At 35.5% G+C, this 21,740-nt stretch overlaps 2 protein-coding genes across 4 annotated transcripts in view; one reads left to right on the top strand and one right to left on the bottom strand.

The window, feature by feature from the left end:
- LOC136036935 (elongator complex protein 1-like) overlaps nucleotides 1-21,740 on the top strand; it is a 182,043-nt gene that overhangs the window by 24,777 nt on the left and 135,526 nt on the right. Inside the window, exon 1 of one of the 3 annotated variants that reach the window (XM_065719324.1) lies at nucleotides 15,617-15,664. The exons of the other annotated variants lie outside the window; for them this stretch is intronic. Within the exon in view, the coding sequence (XP_065575396.1) occupies nucleotides 15,632-15,664 (33 nt within the window). The 5' untranslated portion in view covers nucleotides 15,617-15,631. Of the gene's footprint in view, nucleotides 1-15,616; nucleotides 15,665-21,740 lie in introns of those variants that run through there. 3 annotated transcript variants of the gene reach the window in all.
- LOC136036936 (rhodanese domain-containing protein CG4456-like) lies at nucleotides 1,476-18,690 on the bottom strand. Its single transcript, XM_065719325.1, has 5 exons — nucleotides 18,546-18,690; nucleotides 11,708-11,844; nucleotides 7,110-7,232; nucleotides 2,956-3,124; nucleotides 1,476-1,649 (listed from the first exon to the last, which is right to left on the bottom strand). The coding sequence occupies exons 1-5, from the start codon at nucleotides 18,641-18,643 to the stop codon at nucleotides 1,589-1,591; spliced, it is 588 nt and encodes a 195-aa protein (XP_065575397.1). The 5' UTR covers nucleotides 18,644-18,690; the 3' UTR covers nucleotides 1,476-1,588.

Genomic DNA, 21,740 nt, shown 5'->3' with positions numbered 1-21,740 from the left:
GATTTTAAGAAAAATGATATTATATATTCTATATCTTCCTTGAGAATTTCTCCTACTGTCACATTGATTTTTGTAAATTAAAACAAAGTCTCTAAAACCATACATCCTTAGATTGTCTCCTAATATGTGTCTCCAAGCGTCATACTGCTATTAGTGTGCACAAACTAAGCCTTTAAAACCTTATAGATCCTTGTTATTTCTTGTATGTGTATCCTAATATGTGTCTCCAAACGTCATATTGCTATTAGTGTGCACAAACTAAGTCTTTAAAACCTTATAGATCCTTGTTATTTCTTGTATATATCTCCTAGTACATGTCTCCAAGCGTCACATTGCTGTTAGTGTGCACAAATCAAGCCTGTAAAACCTTACAGATCCTTCTTACTCTTATGTTAATCCTTGAATATGTCTCCTAGTGTCAAATTGCTATTCTTGTACTAAAATGGAGCCTTTAAAACCATACGAAGCCTTGTTAATCCTTTCATGTGTTTACAAGCGTCAAATTGCTGATCGTGTACTAGAATGAAGCCTTTAAAACCTTATAAATCCGTGGGTTTGTCCCCAAGTGCATGTCTCCAAGCTTCGAATTGCTGTTCTTTTACTGAATTCTTTGAAACGTTGTAGTCCTTGTTAAACCTTGGTTACTCCTTATTTCGTTAGTAAGTTTACATTTCTTGAAAATCATATAGTCATTGAGATTTTATAACCACAATTGATATCGATTGACCTAAGGAGGGAAAAAAAATGAGACACGTCACTTCAACCATAAAAGGACGTTTTTTACCAGCCTGCCGCTTGTACATTGTATGGCATCACGTGCAATGCTGTCAACATTACGTATATGGTAAGGCAGAACCCTCTCTCTCTCCGGAAAGTTTGAGATATATGTTCAACAAAACGATTGTGACTCTTTTGATAAAAATATCTTAGTCCAGCCCCCTCCTCTCCGATGGAAATATATTTTGATGCTCGTGACAATTGACAATTCCATCCATGGAAACTTATTTTTTCGGAGATTAATTTTAAAAACTTTTTCCATAAAACAAGTGTTTCAAAGAGCACCATTAAACACAAAATGAGCAGAAATAAAGTAAAATGATCTTCCAAGCGTAAAACTACCACAAATTTAACATCAGTAAATAGCCCCCCTCCCCGCCCCAGGAAAAAGTATGAGCATCATCTTCAATTTTACACTCCAAACCTTTCCACAATAAGATTGAAGATGCTGACCTCATCCACTCATATTGAGCGCTTACTTGAAATATATTCCTTCAAATGAACAGAGCCTAGGCAGTGAATTCTCCCCCTCTTTGAAGTAATCTGAAAGACACTTCACTAGGATTGAGCATTTTTACTTGCGAAATACGCTTTTTGAATCTTCGGGAACTCAAACATAGAATTCTGACCTCCACTGGGAGTGCTCTTAGTAATCTAACTCTTAACAACTTCAGGAGCAGAATGAAAAAAAACTATAATTTTTCATATAAACTAAAACATATAATTAAAAAGCAAATAAAATGAGAAAATTATGTTGTTAATAGTTAATTTTTCTGTTCACTGGATGAATGGCAGTTTAGTGTTTAAGCCTTTAAACTCTTTCTACTGGTCCGTTGTTTTGTACCCAATCGAGGAAACTTCCGGAATAAATCCTAGAAAAAAAGTTTTTGAATTAAAAGCGGTCTGGTATAATTTAGGGGAAACAAGAAATAAGTGACGAATCTGATTCGAAAAGACATATCTTAATTATAAACGAAAAAACAGTAAAATGAAAGAAGAAGAAAAAAGAAAAAAAGAAAGGAGGAAAAGAAGAAACAAAAGAAGAAAAAGAAGTAAGGAGGAAAAAAGGAAGACTATGATACTAAAAGTTACATCGTAATTTCAGATGGTAAAATTGTTAAAAAAAAAAGTAGACATGGGAAAAAGTGAAGAAAAGAAAATGGCGCTAACCCTGCAAGCTATGTCCTAGTTATATGTGGTACAAAAATGTAAAAATAATACGACCTTGATTCTAGATCGTATATTGTAGTCACAAAGGATTAAATGGTAAAAAATAAAAAAAATATGAAAACTGATCAACCAATCTATTGAAAGGGTTTAAAGTACCAAGGACATCAAAATAAATTTGTTGATCACCCCCCCCCCCCCCCCTCAGGACCCATCTTAGCTGTATTCATACCTCAAAATCGTAATTTTCTAAAGACATTCTTTTAATTGCTTCGAAGTTTCTAAGGCAGCAAGACACTTTCGCCAGTGTTGCCACGTTGACCATGAAAATGCATCAGCAGCAAAACAAATTAGTTAAATTTGGCAGTGCTTTATATCCGTAAGAGCCCAAATCTCATAAGTATGTTTATTTTGAAAGACAATTTGCCCTCAAAAGAAATTTTTACCTTCTCAAGGTGTTCTATGCAATGTGATTTTTCACCCAGGTTTTTTTTTTTTTTTTTACATTGGCTACCACCAAAAATTGCAAAACCACATATGGAGTTTTTTCTTTCGTTAAAACTGAATTCCCAATTTAACCCCCCCTCCTTTTTAGGAATGGAAACAATTAGAATTTTTCTCATTGATCTTGATACTTCAATTGTGATGCATATATGTTTACTTATTTATTTTTACCAACGGCAAAGATATAATCACACAAAAAAGTAGCTGTTCAATTGGCATAATATCGATAACGAACATTTAACTATTGCAAAATAAAAGGAAATAAAGGAATAATAGGAAAATTTAAATATTGCAAGATCTCCTTTTTATATATAAATTTTCTCTATCTTATTTTGAAGCCGATAAAAAGGTTCTTTGTACAAATTATTAATTTTTATTAGCAATTGGAAAAAATTGAACTTTTCCCTCTTTTTTTCGCTATTTTTTTCTGGTATATCTTTTGATCGGAAATTATTGTCGTACAGCAAATCGCTTTTTGAATTTCAGAATCTAGAGTTGGGTACTTACTTATAGTTTTTATTGTATCCTAGTCCTTTAAGTTGGTCCAGTGCTGTTACGGCTCTCCTTCCACTTCTGCATGTTATAATTACATTGTCACCATCTTTGGGCTTAGGAAATCCGTATTTATTCTTGAACTGTGATTCATCTAGGGCAAATGCAGTCTGGACTTCAGGCACTGAGAATGTGGAAATTAGAGTTATGTTGCTGGTCGTACTGTGAGACTTTGTTATAAAAAAAATAATCAAGCAGTTCTATAATAATTTACCAGTAACAAACTGTAGTAAGGAGCGACCCGGCTCAATAGCAACATTTTGATATCAATAGCTACATCAAAAGAATCGCATTTTAATGCTGATTTTAAATATATAGGTTTAATCAAGTTTAGTCTTACCCATCGAAAGTTACGAGCCTGAGAAAATTTGCCTTATTTAAAAAAATAGGGGGAAACAACCCCTAAAAGTCATAGAATCGTAACGAAAATCGCACCATCAGAATCAGCGTATCAGAGAACCCTATTGTACAAGTTTCAAGCTCCTCTACAAAAATGTGGAATTTCGTATTTTTTGCCAGAAGACAAATCACGGGTGCGTGTTAATTTGTTTTTTTTTTTTTTTTTTTTCACGGTTCATCGTATCGATCAAGTGGTCCTAGAATGTCGCAATAGGGCTCATTCTAACGGAAATGAAAAGTGCTCTTTTTAAGTGCCCAAATAAATTGGAGGGCACATAGGCCCCCTCCCACGCTCATTTTTCTCCAAAGTCAACGGATCAAAATTTTGAGATAGCCATTTTGTTCCACATAGTCAAAAACCATAATAACTAAACTTCGGCCAGTATTTACATATAATAATGGTTACTGGGAAGTGTACAGCGTTTTCAGGGGATTTTTTTGGTTTTGGGGGTGGGGTTGAGGGGAAGGAGCTATGTGGGAGGATCTTTCCTTGGAGCAATATGTCATGGGGGAACAGAAATTCAATGAAAAGGGCGCAGGATTTTCTAAAATTACTATAAAAAAAAATCGAAAAATAAACATGGAGAAGTTTTTTTTCAATTGAAAGTAAAGAGTAGCATTGAAACTTAAAACAAACAGAGATTATTACGCATATGAGGGGTTCTAAAAATACTTTAGCATAGCGAGGTATTTAGGAGGAGATAAATACCTCACTCTTTATGCTATAGTATTTTTAGTAATTTCAACTATTTATTCTACGGCCTTTCGGATTCAGGGGTCATTCTTAAAGAATTGGGACAAAACTTACGATTTAGTGCAAAGAGCGAGGTATTAACGAGGGTACAAACCCCCTCATATACAGAATAAAAATTTAAGAATATAAAAGTTTGTTACGTAAGCTAATTCTTAAGTTACGTATATTTTTTACTAATAAAAACATTCGTTAAAAATTAAAATTTATAGTTGCCTTTTTATGTAACCGAAAAATTGCAAGGCAACTAGGCTTCCTTCCCCACCCCTTATTTCTCAAAATCGTCTGATCAAAACTAAGAGAAAGCCATTTAGCCAAAAAAAGAATTATTATGCAAATTTCACTTTAATAATTTATGTGCGGAGAGCCAAAATCAAACATGCATTAATTCAAAAACGTTCAGAAATTAAATAAAAACAACTAGTTTTTTTAATTGAAAGTAAGGAGCGACATTAAAACTTAAAACGAACAGAAATTACTCCGTATATGAAATGGGTTGTCCCCTCCGCAATCCCTTGCTCTTTACGCTAAAGTTTGACTCTTTGCCACAATTCTGCTTTTTAAAACAATTAAAAACTTTAGCGTAAAGAGCAAGGGATTGCGGAGGGGACAACCCATTTCATATACGGAGTAATTTCTGTTCGTTTTAAGTTTTAATGTCGCTCCTTACTTTCAGTTAAAAAAACTAGTTTTTCTTATGTAATATTAATAAAAATGGACAGATTTTTATGACAACTGCCTTGTGGATGAAAAATCATGGCTGAATGTACAGCAAAAATATATGCACGAACAGTGGCGAAAACTCCTATACTCTCCATTAAAGACTTTTGAAGCACATCAACCTAGACCTCTCTTCATGACTCCGTGCACGTGCAATGACAAATCTTTAGCGCTTTATCCGATGGAAAACGATGAAGCATCTGAAAGTGTTGCTCTGACCTACCGGGAACTTCCCAGTCAGCGCATTATAACGTGAGTCATTTTTGAAGAAACTTTTTGCTACTGTTCGTATATATACTTATGCTGTGGCTTAACCGTAAAATTAATGCTCCTGCTGTCCTAACGCTTTGGACCTCAAATACTACTATTACTAACCACACACAGCGGTACCAAGCAGACTTAGGCCAATTTAACTACACATGCTCCTCCTCCGCCTCAATCTATTCAAAGTTTTCCTCACTCCCATGAAGTTCCAATTTCCTTTAAATACCTTATCACAGCCTATCTGATGACGAATTGTTCTTTTTTTGGCCCTAGATGGATGGCGAAAAAGCACAAAATTCGGTAATATGTCATCCTTCATTTGTAAAACACGATCTAGCCTTTTTAAACTTTCTTTCATTACAGCTCAAGAAAGTGGGACAAAACCTTTTTTTTTCTTTCTTTTTTTTTGTACACCTTAATGTTTGATATACGGTCAGTCAGGACTTCTGACACTGAGAACATGCGAATCAGATTTATTTGGCTAGTTCTACTGTGCCGGATTTTGAAAAAAAAGTTCTTAGTTTAAAAAACACCTTTTTTACTGTCGTTGGCTTTTGGGTGAAGCATTTTGGCTCAGTGGTAGTATCAGAACTACCGCCCTTCTAACACTTTGGACTTTAGGCGCTGAATTTTTTCTACAATTATTGAAATTAATTCCAATAATAGAACTTAACATTAGTTCGATTAATTGATAAGTAATCATTACTGCGCACACACCTCCTACGTCACAATCTATTCAAATCTTCATTCTTCTCCCCCTCCCACGGAGTTCCAATATCCTATAAGTCGTTTCTTGTTAACTATTCTCATCCCATTCGGGAACGACCTTCTTTTCGTTTGGCCCCAGATTGTTGGTCAAAAAAGCAATATTTGACGATATGTAATACTTCGTCCGTAAAACCTATCCTTGCCATCTCAGCTTTCCTTTCACTTATAGACCAAGAAAGTAGGTTAGATCCACATTTTCCGTAGAGCTTTTGGTTTGACATACAGTGAATCAAAAGACTACCTAAAACTATCCACAGGTAATTTCTAAGGAACGTTTAATAACCTTCCTCAACAAATTATAAAATTGATACGATTTGAAACAAATGATTTAAAACATTTTAATTCAGCCGACAAACATTTTAATTCAGCCGACAAGCTTTTGGTTTGACATACAGTGAATCAAAAGACTACCTAAAACTATCCACAGGTAATTTCTAAGGAACGTTTAATAACCTTCCTCAACAAATTATAAAATTGATACGATTTGAAACAAATGATTTAAAACATTTTAATTCAGCCGACAAACTGTGATGACGTTACGACGAAAAGAGATAAAATCTGGCAAATACGTTCTTTTTTGCACAAAAGGGCAGCTCTTTGAACCAGATTTTGGACCAGACAGCACATTTTAAACAAAAGTTACTAGTATTTAACTTTTCATACCTAAAGGGTCTTTTCTTATAATTAGAAAAACGAATTTTTAGAAGAAAAAGAAGAAAAGAAACTTATTTACAAAATCATACAAAAGTATAACAAATGTTTGGGAGATGTCGGCGAAAAGACACTTCTGGTTCAAAACCTTTAGTTTCGGTCCCGTCAAGTTTGTTGCATCGGAGTTTTACCCGGAGCTGATACGCAGTTTTGGGGAAATTTAAAGTTTATTAAAATCCTTTAGCAGAAATTTATCTTTTGGTGAGTTGCGATGAATTCGCCAACAAGCAAAAACAGGCAAGTTGTATAACAACTATGGGGGAATCGTAAATCATCAACTTTTTTCCGGAGGGGGGTGGGGAGTAAACCTGCGTACTTTCTTATTGCCGTGCTAGTTGTGGCCTGTCACCCCATCTCTCATAAAATGTAGGAGGCTTAGGTTATTCTTTGAAAAACCACACGAAACTCACGGCCTTTATTTCCACTCATAATTGGTATCCCTCGCTCTGGAAAATTTACCGATTTCTTGCTTTAAGTCTCAATTTATTATACTTACAAGGTACGTTTTCTGATCCTGGGATCTTCCCATCATTAACAAGTTCATCACGGTTTCTGACGTCAATTAGTGTTATTGAGTTTGCAGCAAGACCGTCTTGAACTTGGGCGAAGTTGACGGGTTCTAAAAAGAACAGCTTATTTAGTGAACTAGTTCGTGCCAAAGAAAAGAAATACATAAAGAAAATGTTGCATTATTGAAAAATAATGTTGGGTCAAAAATAGATGTCGTTGAAATAAAGAAGATGTTGCACTATTGAAAAAAAAAGTTCGGTAAAGAATAAATGATGTATGTTGCACTATTGAAATAAAATGTTGGGTTAAAAACAGATGTCGTATATTTGTTTCATACCGATTTTCAGAAGTTCGTTTGCTGCAGCTGAGCGTCTTTTCAGACACAATTTAATAAATAAAACTTGTTTGGCTTTTGTTTTTCTCCAAATCCATCTATTTGAGGATTACATGCTTCATAACTGATGTATCCAAGACTGCTGTTTGAAAAATATAACCGTAGGAATGTTGAAGACAAGATCTCAAATTAAAACAACTTGGCCTACAACAATGTCACTCTACCTTGGGTAGTTAATAGATGCTCTGACTGACTCTTGGGATACGGATCAAAGGTATGCGGCATTGGTCCTAAATTATGTAGGTCACCGCGTCCTTTCTTATAAGTAATTTGCTTACTGTCCCTTCATAATACAAATTCTCTTAATAAAGTAGTATCAATGGCGTCACTTTGCGAAAATTACAAGGGGCAAAACGGATTTTTTTTTATCCAGGGGGAGGGGCTATTTATCAAATTTTTCCAATGGAAATAACAAAACATGGCATTTGTCGATGAAAATACTAAAAAAGGTAGTTCTCAAGATCTGTCGAGTGAGGGGGGGGCAAAAATCTAGAGAGGACACATTACCTCCCTCCAATTAATACCACTGGTATTACTACTACTGCCGTTGTACAAATTAATGAAGTGAAAATTACACTAAATGCGATTTTTCGGCAAGTCAGAATGTTGCTACGCCACACGAATGAAACTTACAGGAACAGATTAATATCCTAAGTTAGGGCAGTAAGGCGCTTTCAAGTACACCCTCCATCACTCCACCCAAAAGACTGACCTAATGGATTTCGAGCATGTTTGTGCTATGTGAGTAAAACTTGCAGTTACAGATCTACTACTAAGGGTCCAAAAAGCCGTTTTCTTCCCTTTACCGTCATTCCTTCCCTTTTTGCAAGGATCGAAAGAGTTTAGGAAATAGGTTCTAATTTTTGAACATAAAGTTGGGTTGAAATTCTGGGACCGGTCTTGCCAAAGCCTACTGTTATACTCTAGACTCTATGCTAAAGTTGAAGATAAGCTTTTATTTTATTTTACAAAGTTGAGTTTTTGTTTTAAAACATCTACAGAATATTTGATGCCCTACAGTCGGGGAAGGGGACGGAGATAGGAAACGAAAAATACTCTTTCAGCTGCAATTTTAACTGCTTATCCATTCCTGAAAGTTTCATTCACGTAGGGAAACTTCATTAGCCCCTAGTAGGGCCTAAAACGCCCCTCAGTATTACCCATTTTGGATTCTATAGTCTCAAGTGGGTAACCGTCAGCAAATCCGTGAAATATTTACGCTATTTTTCTGGTACTTCGATTTTCAAAGGTTGAAGACCCGTAATTAGGCTCGTCATGTAGGTTAGATGTATGAAAGGGTGTATTTATGTCGTTCATCAGAGCAAATACCTTTTGTTTGCGTCAGTTGATATGTACAGTTAAAGGCGCAATTAGGACAAACTCCTCATTAATTTCGTGTACAATAGAGGAATGACCGCACACCATGATATGGAAGAAAGGACTGGACGCAAGGGTGCCATTAAAGGACAAAGAAGTTTCAGCCCTACATTATATATAATATATTATTATGTTATCATTATTATATAAGACAAAATTCTCTAAAAGCGAATTCTTGGTAATCTGGAGGAAAATGAGATTTTTCTGGTATCTTTTTTTTTTAACCAAAGCCATCAACTGGAAAATTACTATTGGGGTACCCTCATGAAAAAAATTTAAGGGTTTGTTTTGCCGAACACAAGAATTTATAAAATGATAGAAATTTTGGACTGAAATCCAAGTTTGTCCTCACCATAGGAAAGCTAAAACATTGAAGATATTTTCTTTAATGAAGATTAAAACCGCACAAAAAAAAACAACAAAGAAATATGTTTAATATACATAGGCCTACCTTGAGGAAATATACTTCATTTTGTAATTAAGATAACTCACAGTTGTCACTTTCTGAGCTTTTTTGGCTAAATGTGTATCTAAATCAAATAAATCGAAAATAATTAATAGTTGTAAGTTCGTTTTTGTATGATTATGTCAGCAGCCTTTCAATTTGACCGTGTTTTTTTTTTGTAGATATATGGTTATTTATAAATTTAGCCATATAAAGTTTTTGGAAAGTTTCTTGAAAAGTTGATTCTGCTTTCAAAATGTATTAGTCGTACTTGGAAACGGACCGGGGGGATAGGTCTCCCTTATCGACAAGCAGCTATGAAGCGATTTATTTCAGTTTGGGGGGGATTCTTCAAAACCCAAAAGAAAGTTGAATTATAAGAAAAACAGTAATCTGTACATTGGGGGGGGGGTATAGATGCTGCTTATCCGTAGTTACGGTATGAGCCAAATAACAAATATGTTCCTACCCTGCAGCTCAAAAGGAAGAAAAAACACTTAAATAAACTCGTAATTCGAGGGCTGCTGTCGGCATAGGGCATTTTCACTGAAATAACTCAGCAAGAACAAATTTGGAAATTGAAAAAGGGCAATAGGTGGAAGGTAGTTGAGTTAGATGAGTAAAAGGAATTATCCAAAGCCTCAACTATGTCCCTGAAAGGTAGGCTGTTTTGTAGCTCCTATATATGCTCCTTCTTTATTTCTGAAGCTTAAAAGATTATTTGAAAAACAGATCATCTTGTCACCTGTTTTTGGTGATTTCTCCCCCCGTAATTTTGGTTTTATCTTCTTTCCTTGGACCGTAGGCTTTGAAACCACAATCCTATTGGGTAAAATTGCAGTTTAGCGAATCTTCGGAAGGAAACATAAAACAAAAAGAGGAGTTGACTACCATTCGATTACTTATTTCATGATCTTTCTAAATTTCGTGTCTTTACTGACCAGGCACCCTCCCTCCCCTTAAGGGTCCAAGTTATAGCCCTAGGATACATAAATAGCCTAAATAAAATACTAAAAAGGGTAAATCCTTGTTTTATGCCATAACCTACAGTAGTTTTGTATTAATCTGGTTACAGGACCGGAATGAATTGGTGCGGGGCTCGATTGATTTTTTTTGAGGGGCCCTTTCTATATATTAAACATCTAAATACAATATATCAGTATAGTATTTTACGTACGTTTAAGTAGTTTCAAGTGTATACTGTAAAATCTCTCCAATATAGGAATATCCCGATAAAATTCAATATATTTGACATGAAGTTCTACGGGTATCAATTTTCCATATTATGAGGTATATATTATAAAATAATAAATACATTAATAAATTTTCATCCAGCAATGCAAACTTAAAAATATATATTTTCAATTATTTGAATGATCATAAACAATTTTATTTGAATTTCAAAATCTTACTTTGTTCATTTTGATAGTAACGCGGGGTCCTTTCAAATGCGGTGCCCGATTGGGCCCGTCGCCTTTATCCGGTCCTGTCTGGTCATTTTGTTTCCTTTCACTGCCGTCCACATTTCTTCGTCATTTCAAATAATATTTTACCCAAAGTTGTTATAATTCACTGAACCAAAATCGCATTTCACCAGGTCAAGTGCGAGAAAACTTGTTAACAAAGATGGCATAAAATATCGCGATGCAAAACAACGGAGAAATATATCATTTGGGGTATATCTGGGACTGTCGCTGGGAGGGGTTTGTATTGTCCAAAAACAACCATTATATTTGAAAAGAGCTTAAAATGAGGAATATAACGATAGTACTCTTTTTGTTTGTTTCCTTTAGAAAAGCCGTTAAACTGCAGTTTTACCGTAAACGCTTCTGCTGGAGAATATTTTTTTTCCAATCAACATGGGTTGGATATTTATTTAGTTTATTATATCGAGAAATAAATTCTAGAAGATAGAAAATATTCTTCTAATGGTCCCAATTGCTGATTATAGAACTTTCCAAACATACTTAAAGGGATGCTACCCCTGCTCCATTTCCAATCAAAATATGTAGATTCTCTTTGACGTATATCGAAAAAGGGTTTGACACGATCATATGTATTATTAATGCTTATCCTTAACCAGTCATCTGACTCTGTAACCATTTCAAGATAATAAGACTCCGGTCAAGGGTCCACCCTCTTCGCCTTGATTCTTCTGTTGTATATGAAGCGACCTGGTCTAGACCCTTGTGGGTGGAGCTATTACATATTATTAGGAATTCTTTTTCTTTCCCATCTGGAGCCTCATGATTCTTTTTTCTCGATAACTTAATTGATTGTAAGACTTACCGACTAATACCGAAAAATAGTATCCTGTAATAAAAACATTCTTATCCAAACATCCTCTTAAAATGAAAATTCCACTCACCGTAAGCCATGTTCTCTGTGGTAAGAATCGAGTTGGACTCGTCTGTTGTTTCATTAGCTTCGATAAAGTTATGCAGAGCAAACAATTCAAAGACCAGGAAGACAAGTTTTGCAATCATTGTCCTACTTATCTCTATTCTGAAAAAAAAAGTAAAACTATAATCGTGTTAATGAGAAGAAAGAAAAATATTGTGGACGGGATGTAATTCAAACATCGGTTTGGACTCGTAGTTTTAAGGACTAAGATAATCCCAATTGAAGTGTGAAAAATTTGAGTAAATATGTAATTTTAAATCATATCGATTGAACCCCCTCCCTCGGAATTTTATGTAGTGCATGAAAGTAAGGTGCATCTATTCCGACGAAATTGTAATTGCATGCAAGCAAGCCGGTCAGTGGGGAGGAGGGCAATGGCCACTAGAATTTTCCCCTCCGCTAGATTTGGAAAAATACCTTGTTTGGTAATTTATTCGAAAATAGCTGTTTTGAAATTTAAATCGGTAAAATTCATTAAAATAACAAAGTCCCCCCTCAATTTTCTCAAATGTAACATCCATATAGGAAGCCGAAAGCACTGCTATCTCGCAGACTCCCAAGAAAGCCTCTTGGCCCACATAACAGAATTTTGGCATTTCTCCCTGTCTTTGCGTTTCAGTTGCTATAATCTCCCTGCCATTTTTCCTTTTTGGCCCCCAAAATAGATTCCTATTTGTGTACCTGATTACTACAATTACCAATGACCTAACACAGCTCGCCCTCGCCTAAACGGAGATGCCATTTCAGTTTTCCTTTAGAGTGAAAAAGAGTTAAGACTCTTCTTTGGTTAGGACCCTGACGAAAAAAGCACCGTTTTCTTGTAAAGAATTTAGTTCTCCTTGGCTCTCTCTAGTATTGTTCTTCGGGTACCTTTAACAATATGAAATTTTTCTGTTTGTCAACTATGTACTTGCTACTTGTTTGTCGACTGGGCACTGCCCAACAATACCCTATACCACCGAAATCTGTGTTCTGTTTCTGAGCCATTTCTAGAATTATTGTTTGGGAAAAATGGGAGGATGTTTGCGGAAGGTTATCTGCTAAAAGGGGTCCGATTTAGGAACTAGTCTTTTTAGGACTCCTTTACATCAACCATCAGCCGAAGAGTTTATTTTGGGCTTCAAATGCAAAATACTAGGCTTTTCATTTTATTATATTTTTAGGCGGAAAGAGGGGGGGGTGTTCTGGGTTGAGAGACCCAATATTTTTTCCTACATTACACAGCTAAGATTGTTTTTCGTATTAACATTTAAGCATTCTGATGGATTGGAATATTGAACCCTGGACATTACCATTTTTTATTTCCTGTTAGCTTAGATTTGGCGCTCAGCCTTCTTTTGTCCTTTTAGAGGTCGAATTAAGTCCTGGGTCAGTTGTATCTGAAGATACGTCTGCATGTCTAGCAATCCAATAAAACCGAAGCCAATTTGGCTCTGATTTTCTCAACAGGCTTGAGCCACGTCCTATCAAAACCGTGAGGAGCATCTCTCAATCGTTTTTTTTCCTTTACGTGTTAGAAATGGGAAAGATGTCCACGAGTCTTTCCTTACGATTTCCTCAAGTGGGTAATATCCACTTCCACTACTGGTATTTTCCGAAATGTATTTCTGTTTTTGCAAAAAATTGCTTCTTTTTTTTATTCCTAAGTTCGCGGCGCCAAGTATAATTAAATATCTGATTTGCCGTAAGTTTTTTATCGAGGTTTTAGCTAAATAAAAAAAGTGCTGAAAAAAATTAGCTGAATAAAAAGTTGAACTTTCGTTAAAGTAAACGTTTTGATACCTCTTGTTCAAAGACTACTTATTTTAATTTTATGTCCTCTGTACCAAAAGGAAGCCACACTAATAATCTAATAAGTGGTAATTGTTACAGTTTTTCATTTAAGTCGTCGATTGAAAAACTGATTGCGCGAAAATTTTCCACGTCGATATAGTCTAAAACCCTGTTTTCACTCTTCTCTATAGCTGTGAACACGTTAGATACGTGCTTTTGTTTTGTGGACGACAACATAGCGATTAATTGAATATTGTACACTTTGAACGTCTTTGTGCGTTAAAAACGGAAGGAGAAGGGATCACTGTTCTGTCCACGCGAAATGTGATTTTCTTTCTTTTGTCAAGATAGGGGGCTCAAAATATTCAATTGGGGGTTTTGATATGGCCGGTCCCAATGGTCAGTACTCTTTTAATTTCAATCCGACGCCCTTTTTGAGGAGTTTCAAGGTCTTTTGAAACTCGAAAATTTGTTCTCGCAATTAGTTTTTACCATTGTGATAAACCTACATGATTGTTATCATTGCTGCATTACCTTTGAATGAAAGTTTTCTTGATTGACAGTTTATTGCAGAAAGCGATTTAAACTTTCGGTTACTGTATCGGGTGTGTTGTTTGCGCTTTACTAGGTTGCAGCTACTGATGCAATAACGATTCTTAAGTAGTTTTTCTTGGGAACAACGTCTATTCTGCAAAATAGTCAAATAAGCCGGACTCTCCCCGATTCTCTAAAAGTCTCAATATTCTTGCGATGTTGCTGATAATTTTTCGTCGTCTTTTCTTTTTTTCGGAACTTATGACCCTCAAATAAACTTAGATTTACATGACTTATCTAAAACCAATTAAAGGCATATGTTATTGTTCTTTTCGCAGGATCAGATTCAGAAATTTTTGTCGTTGGGGAGGTAACCAAATAACTCTTTTGGGGGATGGTTAACCAAAAGAACTTTTGTTCTGGGCGAGGTTTGAGGTTTGTCTACCTCAATTCTTAAAACTAATTTACTTTTGAAAAAATTCTTTTTTTGAGCAATTCTCTTTTTACGGGCATTTTTACCACCGGTTTGTCAGTCAGAGAAATATTTCGAGGGGGTGGGTTTCACACCTGGTAAACCCTCTTCCCCTCTGAGTACGCTCTTAATTTTAGTACTCATTCCAATTGTACCATGCATCTGTTAAGGTCAGCGCAATCCAGGAAATAGTTAATGAATTTTGGTGGGAACATTGTTGGTTGTAAACAGGGGTTGAAAACATCGAATCTAATATTTAAATGAAAGGATGAGTAATCTACAACCAATTTTTTTTTTTAAGCGGAATTCCTTTCTTTTTGTCTGAAGAATTTTGAGCTAAGAAAGGTAGATTGACCAAAAAAAGATGCAAGTCATGATGATCGCGCAGACACCTCAAGGTTATTGAACTTAAAACATGTTTTTCATGCAATGTGGCTATTTGGTTATGGAAGAGAAAGTATGGCTTCAATTGTGTATTAAGGGGTTGTATGCTTCTTTTGTTTTGCACAGGACAACAAAGAAAACAGGAAACAATAAGACGGAATTTTATTGCCTTAGCTTGGCTGTTATAGCAGGGTTGCCAGTTAGAGGGTAGGGTGGGTGATGAAACAACCCCCCCCCATAGATCTGCGAAATAACTTTTTTGCAATATTATCTAAACATTGAAAAAATTCTTCCCTTCCCCTGAATTTCTTAGAAATAGTTTTTTTGCATCTTCATTTTAAAAAATCGAAAAAAAATTCTCGTCCTGGCCTACCTTTTCGTATTGGTGCCACTTTTGTAAGAATTAAATGCTATTAGGTCGCATAATTCAGGCCAGAAGCCACACCATACGTGTTTGCCAGTATAATGCAATTCACTGCTTTTGCAGTGTAACCCTGTTTTATGACCCACACTCTTTTCTTAATGAGTCTGAAAAAATGTGTATATAAAATCTTACAATTTTGAAGCCATTAAAAATGTAAGTCATTAGTTTTGGAATTATTGAACCGATCTATCTGAGGTACACAATTTTTTTGCATGTAACGAACAATAAAATTGGTAAAATTCTATATGAGGGGCTTTTGTCTCTTGAAAAATAGTGAAGTTATGTGAATCAAACTTTCAGGAATGGACTATAAACCTCAAGGATCCTCTAGGAATGTATTTTGAAGTACCCACTTCCACCCCATCCCCCTTCAAAGAGAACTGACTTTTGATTGCCTTTTACAATCTTATTGTTATGAAAATGAAACTTTAAGAAATTATATTTATTGCTCAAATGAGGTACGAGAAAAGTGATACTTATGTATTATACCGCCAACACTCAAGAAGTGAACTTAGGTTAATCCTAACGAAAAATACCAAATCATGATGAAAATATAATACTTTAGAAACAAATTTGGGCTATGTATATGCACATTAGAGGAGGAGGAGGTAACCTAACCTAACTTCAACTCCCCTAATGTACAAATATATAGTTCAAATTATATAATTCCAATGTATTCTGTCATCCGCCACTTGTTTTCATTGAGCATAAGCTTAACGTTTCTTAATACGAACAGATAGAACCGGTTTGTTCTCGAGTTTTACAACTTGAGGGTTGGCGGTATAGTACATAAGTACCGAAAAGTGTTTTAAACCTCGTACCTTTGGTCAACTCTGATTTATAAATTTAAAAATTTGTAAATCCATTTCTTAAAATTAGACAAAAAAAAACTTTGATATGGCTTACAATTTTACTGAAATAATTCTCTTACTTTAATTCACTTATTATAAAGTCCTAACTCTCTTATTTTAACGAAAGTAAAACAGTTCAAAATAGGGATGATACCTTTTTATTGACAGTGAATAGATATAAAATTATTTAACTGCATATTTCGAACACATATACAGTGTTCATCATCAGCAGTAAAACTCTGCTGATGATGAACACTGTATATGTGTTCGAAATATCCAGTTAAATAATTTTATATCTATTCACTGTCAATAAAGAGGTATCATCCCTATTTTGAACTGTTTCACTTTCGTCATGGAAAGGCAGTGTGGTCTTCGAAGTTATCTACCTCTTATTTTAATACTTGTGCCACAGTTGAAAATCGTTTGTGATATTTTGTTTTGAAGTTTAAAAGCACACATTAGTGAACTTGGAATTCCTTAAGATTCCTCTAGAAATCTACAAGGAAACAAACCTTCGAGAAGAGATAGAAACTATGAAATCCACCAAAAATCATTTCTGGAAGGTTAATTCATCTAACTCATCTAATTTCCGAGATATCAAGAAGAAAATAACAAGGAAATTGTGAAGACAGTGATTAATACAGTAGTACAATCTGTGCGATATTTCATATATTCAACAACTGTCATAATCGAAATACAATATAAAACAAATATAAAAAAAAAACACCTCAAAAACCACAAGAAAACAAAGTCTTTGCTGAACCTATGTAAGGTGAAAAGAAGCCGAGGAAGCCTAGACTCTTTAAAAAAAATTATTTTCTGATTTTAATTCAAAAATTTATTTTATCGATGTGATTTTTTGAGTAAGCGGGTTAACTTCTTTTTTGTTTTATATTATATATCGCTGATGACAGCTCTTCTCTTTAATACCTCGCACTTTACGCTAAAGTTTGACTTGTTGTTCCAATTCTTTAAGAACGACTCTGAAACATAAGGGCCGTTTATTTAGAGTAAATAAATTAAAAAAGCAAGTTTTTTCAACTGAAAGTAAGGAGTGACGTTAAAAATTAAAGTGAGCGGAGATTTTTCCGCATATTAAAGGGCTGTCCCCTCCTCAACGCCTCGCTCTTTACGTCAAAATTTTTGTTGTTTTAGAAAGTAGAGCTGTGACAAAGAGTCAAACTTTAGCGTAAAGAGCGAGGCGTTGTGCAGGGGACAGCCCCTTTCATATAAGGAATAATTTCTGTTCGTTTTATGTTTTAATGTTGCTCCTTACTTTCAGTTGAAAAAACTTGTTTTTTCATTTAATTTCTGATCGTTTTTTAAATAATAATGGGAAATCCGGCGTGCCCTTCTTGGAAAATTCCCTTCCCCTGTGAAAAATTTCTCCATGGAAATATCCTCCCACGTAACCCCCGACCCCCCTCACAGAAAAAATCCCTCCTGAAACGTCTGTATACTTCCCAATAACCAATATTATATGTAAACTACTATAATCCTAAGTTCATAACTTGTAGCCCTTCCCCCGGCGACTGTGGGGATTAAGTCATCCTTAAAGACATAGCTATTAGATTTTTCGACGATGTTCAACAAAATGGTTATCTCAAAACTTTGATCGGGTGACTTTGGGGAAAATGACTGTGGGAGGGGGCCTAGTTGCCCTCCAATTATTATGCTCACTTAAAAAGGCCACTAGAACTTCCAATTTTCGTTCGAATGAACCCTCCAGCGATATTATAGGATCACTGGGTCGATACGGTCATCCTTGGGAAGAAAAAAAAACAAAAAAATAAAAAGCTGAATATGGTGGTAATATTTTCCTTAAGATTCTATTACTTTTAGAGGGTGTTTTCCCCTTTTTTCGAAAATAAGGCAAATTTTTTCAGGCTCGTAATTTTTGATGGGTAAGACTAAATTTGATGAAACTTATATATTTGGAATCAGATTAAAAATTTAATTTCTTTGATGTATCTATTGGTATCAAAATTCCGTTTTTAAGAGTTTCGGTTACTATTGAGCCGAATAGCTCTTTACTTACCGTTCGTTATAACGAACTGTTTGATTAGCCTTTTTAAAAGTTCTAAAAAAAATTATTGTAAAGAGCGAAGTATTGAGGAGGAGGCAACCCCCTCATATGCGTAATAGTTTCTGTTCCTTATAAGTTTTGATGTTTCTCCTTACTTTGAGTTGAGAAAACTTTTTTTTGTATAAAGCGAGAAAGTGCTTAGGCCTTCGACTTCATATTTGTTAATCCCTCTGCAGTGTATCTCACTATGTGCATTATAATTAGCCTACCATATTTGACCTATTAAAAAACAAGATCCAACTAGTTTGTAAAATCTTGTTTGAAAAGAAATTTTCAAACCTGAATATAACTGCTCGCAAAATTTTGGCAAATTGAAACTTTCCTGAGGTGACTGGAGAATACCAATTTAAAAACTGAGATTTTGTGAACATTTTCATTGAGTTCAGAGATTCTGTCCTCGAAAATCCATATTTGTATTTGGCTGTAACAAATCTAATATTACATCATTGTTCTGAGTCATGTTCGATAATTCCTATAGATAGTAATTCAAATAATAATAATATTGACTACACCGATTTTTATCAAAACAGTAATTGTAATATATTTTATTGTCTATAAATACGTTTATGACTTATTGAATGCCCCATGGTAATGACCATAGGTATAACCCAAGTGGTTGTTTCAATATGATGAATGAACATAAGAGATTATTTAAAGGAAATAGGAACATCATGGGAGGGAGGAAAGAGGGAAGCCCTCAACGGATTTGAGTGGAGGAGGAGGAGCTTACTTACTTAGCTGTGCTTTGTGTTGTCATGAATCAGCAGTAGTTAGAATCTGAAAAGCTATTAAGAGTTTTATGAAATAAAAACTATCGTCCGTCGGTAATAGATTCTGACAGCCAGCCTCGGAGTCATCTTTGATATTGAATTAGATCCTAATTTCTTTTACCGATAGTTCTCTATGTTTTGTTTTATTCATTTACGTTTGTTTTCTTTTCTTTTCCCTTCTTCTTCTTTTCTTTTCTTACCTTAAATTTCTTTTCTTGATGATTGAATAAATACTGTCACCCGTTACGGGCAGTGCTCTTTTAGGGTGTAGTTAGTTTATAGTGTGTGATTTGTTTGTTTTTTTTGTTAATAAACGAATAAACAAAAAAAAATTTTTCAAAAAACAACAAGTTTTTTCAACTGAAATTAAGGAGCAATATTAAAACTTAAGACGAACAGAAATTAGTACGTATATGAAGGTAGTTGCCTCCTCATCAACACCTCGCTGTTTCCACTAAGGTTTTTTACTACTTTTGAAAAAAGCTTCTATTTGTTCCAATTAAAAGACCCTTGTGTTTCAGGAGTCGTTTTTAAAGAGTTGGAACAAAATTCAAACTTTAGCGTAAAGAGCCAGGTGTTGAGGAGGAGACAACTATGATTCCAAACATATAAAATTCATCAAGTTTCATGTTACCCATCAAAAGAAACTAGCCTAAGAAAACTTGCATGGTTTTTGAAAAAAGGGGTTACTATCCCCCACCCCCCAAACAAAGAATTCCAATAATATTAATGGAGATCACACACTGTCAGGTTCAGCATATCAGTAAACCCTACTTTAGAGGGTTCAAGCTCCTGTATATAAAAATTTGGAATATTGTTTTTGTTGTTTTTTTTTTTTTTTTTTTTTTAGCGATCTTGTTTTTTTATGGCACTTGGTATTAACCAAGTGACATATAGCAGTCGCCAATTCTGTCGGTCTGTCTGTCGGTCTGTCGGTCTGTCGGTCCCGGTTTTGCTACTTTAGGCACTTCCAGGTAAGCTAGGACGATGAAATTTGGCAAGCGTATCAGGGACCGGACCAGATTAAATTAGAAATAGTCGTTTTCCCGATTTGACCATCTGGGGGGGAGTGGGGGCCCGGTTAATTCGCAAAAAATAGAAAAAATGAAGTATTTTTAACTTATCAGCGGGTATTTGGATCTTAATGAAATTTGATGTTTGGAATGATATTGTGTCTTAGAGCTCTTATTTTAAATCCCGACCGGATCTGATGACATTGGGGGGAGTTGGAGGGGTAAAACCTAAAGTCCCGGTTTTGCTACTTTAGGCACTTCCAGGTAAGCTAGGACGATGAAATTTGGCAAGCGTATCAGGGACCGGACCAGATTAAATTAGAAATAGTCGTTTTCCCGATTTGACCATCTGGGGGGGGGGAGTAGGGGCCGGTTAATTCGGAAAAATAGAAAAAATGAAGTATTTTTAACTTATGAGCGGGTGATTGGATCTTAATGAAATTTGATGTTTGGAATGATATTGTGTCTCAGAGCTCTTATTTTAAATCCCGACTGGGTCTGATGACATTGGGGGGAGTTGGAGGGGGGAAACCTAAAATCTTGGAAAACACTTAGAGTAGAGGGATCGGGATGAAACTTGATGGGAAAAATAAGCGCAAGTCCTAGATACATGATTGACATGATCGGAACTTATTTGCTCTCTTTGGGGTAGTTGGGGGGGGGGGGGAGTAAGTCTTAAAAATTAGAAAAATGAGGTATTTTCAACTTACGAACGGGTGATCGGATCTCAATGAAATTTGATGTTTAGAAGGATATTGTGTCTTAGAGCTCTTATTTTAAATCCCGACCGGATCTGGTGATGTGGGTGGGGAGTTGGGAGGGGGAAACCTAAAACTTGGAAAACACTTAGAGTGGAGGGATCGGGATGAAACATGGTGGGAAAAATAAACACGAGTCCTAGATAGATGATTGACATAAACGGAACGGATCCGCTCTCTTTTGGGTAGTTGGGGGGGGGGGGTTAATTCTGAAAAATTAGAAAAAATGAGGTATTTTTAACTTACGAACGGGTGATTGGATCTCCATGAAATTTGATTTTTAGAAGGATATCGTGGCTCAAAGCTCTTATTTTAAATCCTGACCGGATCTGGTGACATTGGGGGAAGTTTGGGGTGGGGAGACCCAAAATGATGGGAAACGCTTAGATTGGAGGGATTTGGATGAAACTTGGTTGGAAAAATAAGCAAAAGTCTTGCATACGTAATTTACATAATTGGAACGGATCCGCTCAATTGCGGGGGGGGGGGGGGGGGGTAATTCTGAAAAATAAGAAAAATAACGTATATTTAATTTACGAAGGAGTGATCGGATCTTCATGAAACTTCATATTTAGAAGGACCTCGTAACTCCGATATCTTATTTTAAATCTCAACCGGATCAAACGTAATTGGGGGGGGGGCAGTTGGGGGGACCGGAAATCTTAGAAAATACTTAAAGCGGTGAGATCAGGATGAAACTGGATGGGAAGAATAGAAACCTGTCTAAGATACGTGACTGACATAACTGGACCGGATCTGCTCTCTTTGGTGGAATTGGGAGGGGGGAGGTAATTTTGAAAATTGAGGTATTTGTAACTTACGAAAGGGTGACCAGATCTTAATGAAATTTGATATTTAGAAGGATCTTGTGCTATAAAGTTCTAATTTCAAATTCCGACCAGATCCTGTGACATTCGGGGGAGTTGGAAGGGC

Source organism: Artemia franciscana, chromosome 16 (assembly GCF_032884065.1).
Source record: "Artemia franciscana chromosome 16, ASM3288406v1, whole genome shotgun sequence".
Taxonomy (NCBI): Eukaryota; Metazoa; Arthropoda; class Branchiopoda; order Anostraca; family Artemiidae; genus Artemia; species Artemia franciscana.
The sequence above is the reverse complement of the archived record's forward strand: the minus strand, read 5'-3'. Positions and strand labels throughout refer to the sequence as shown.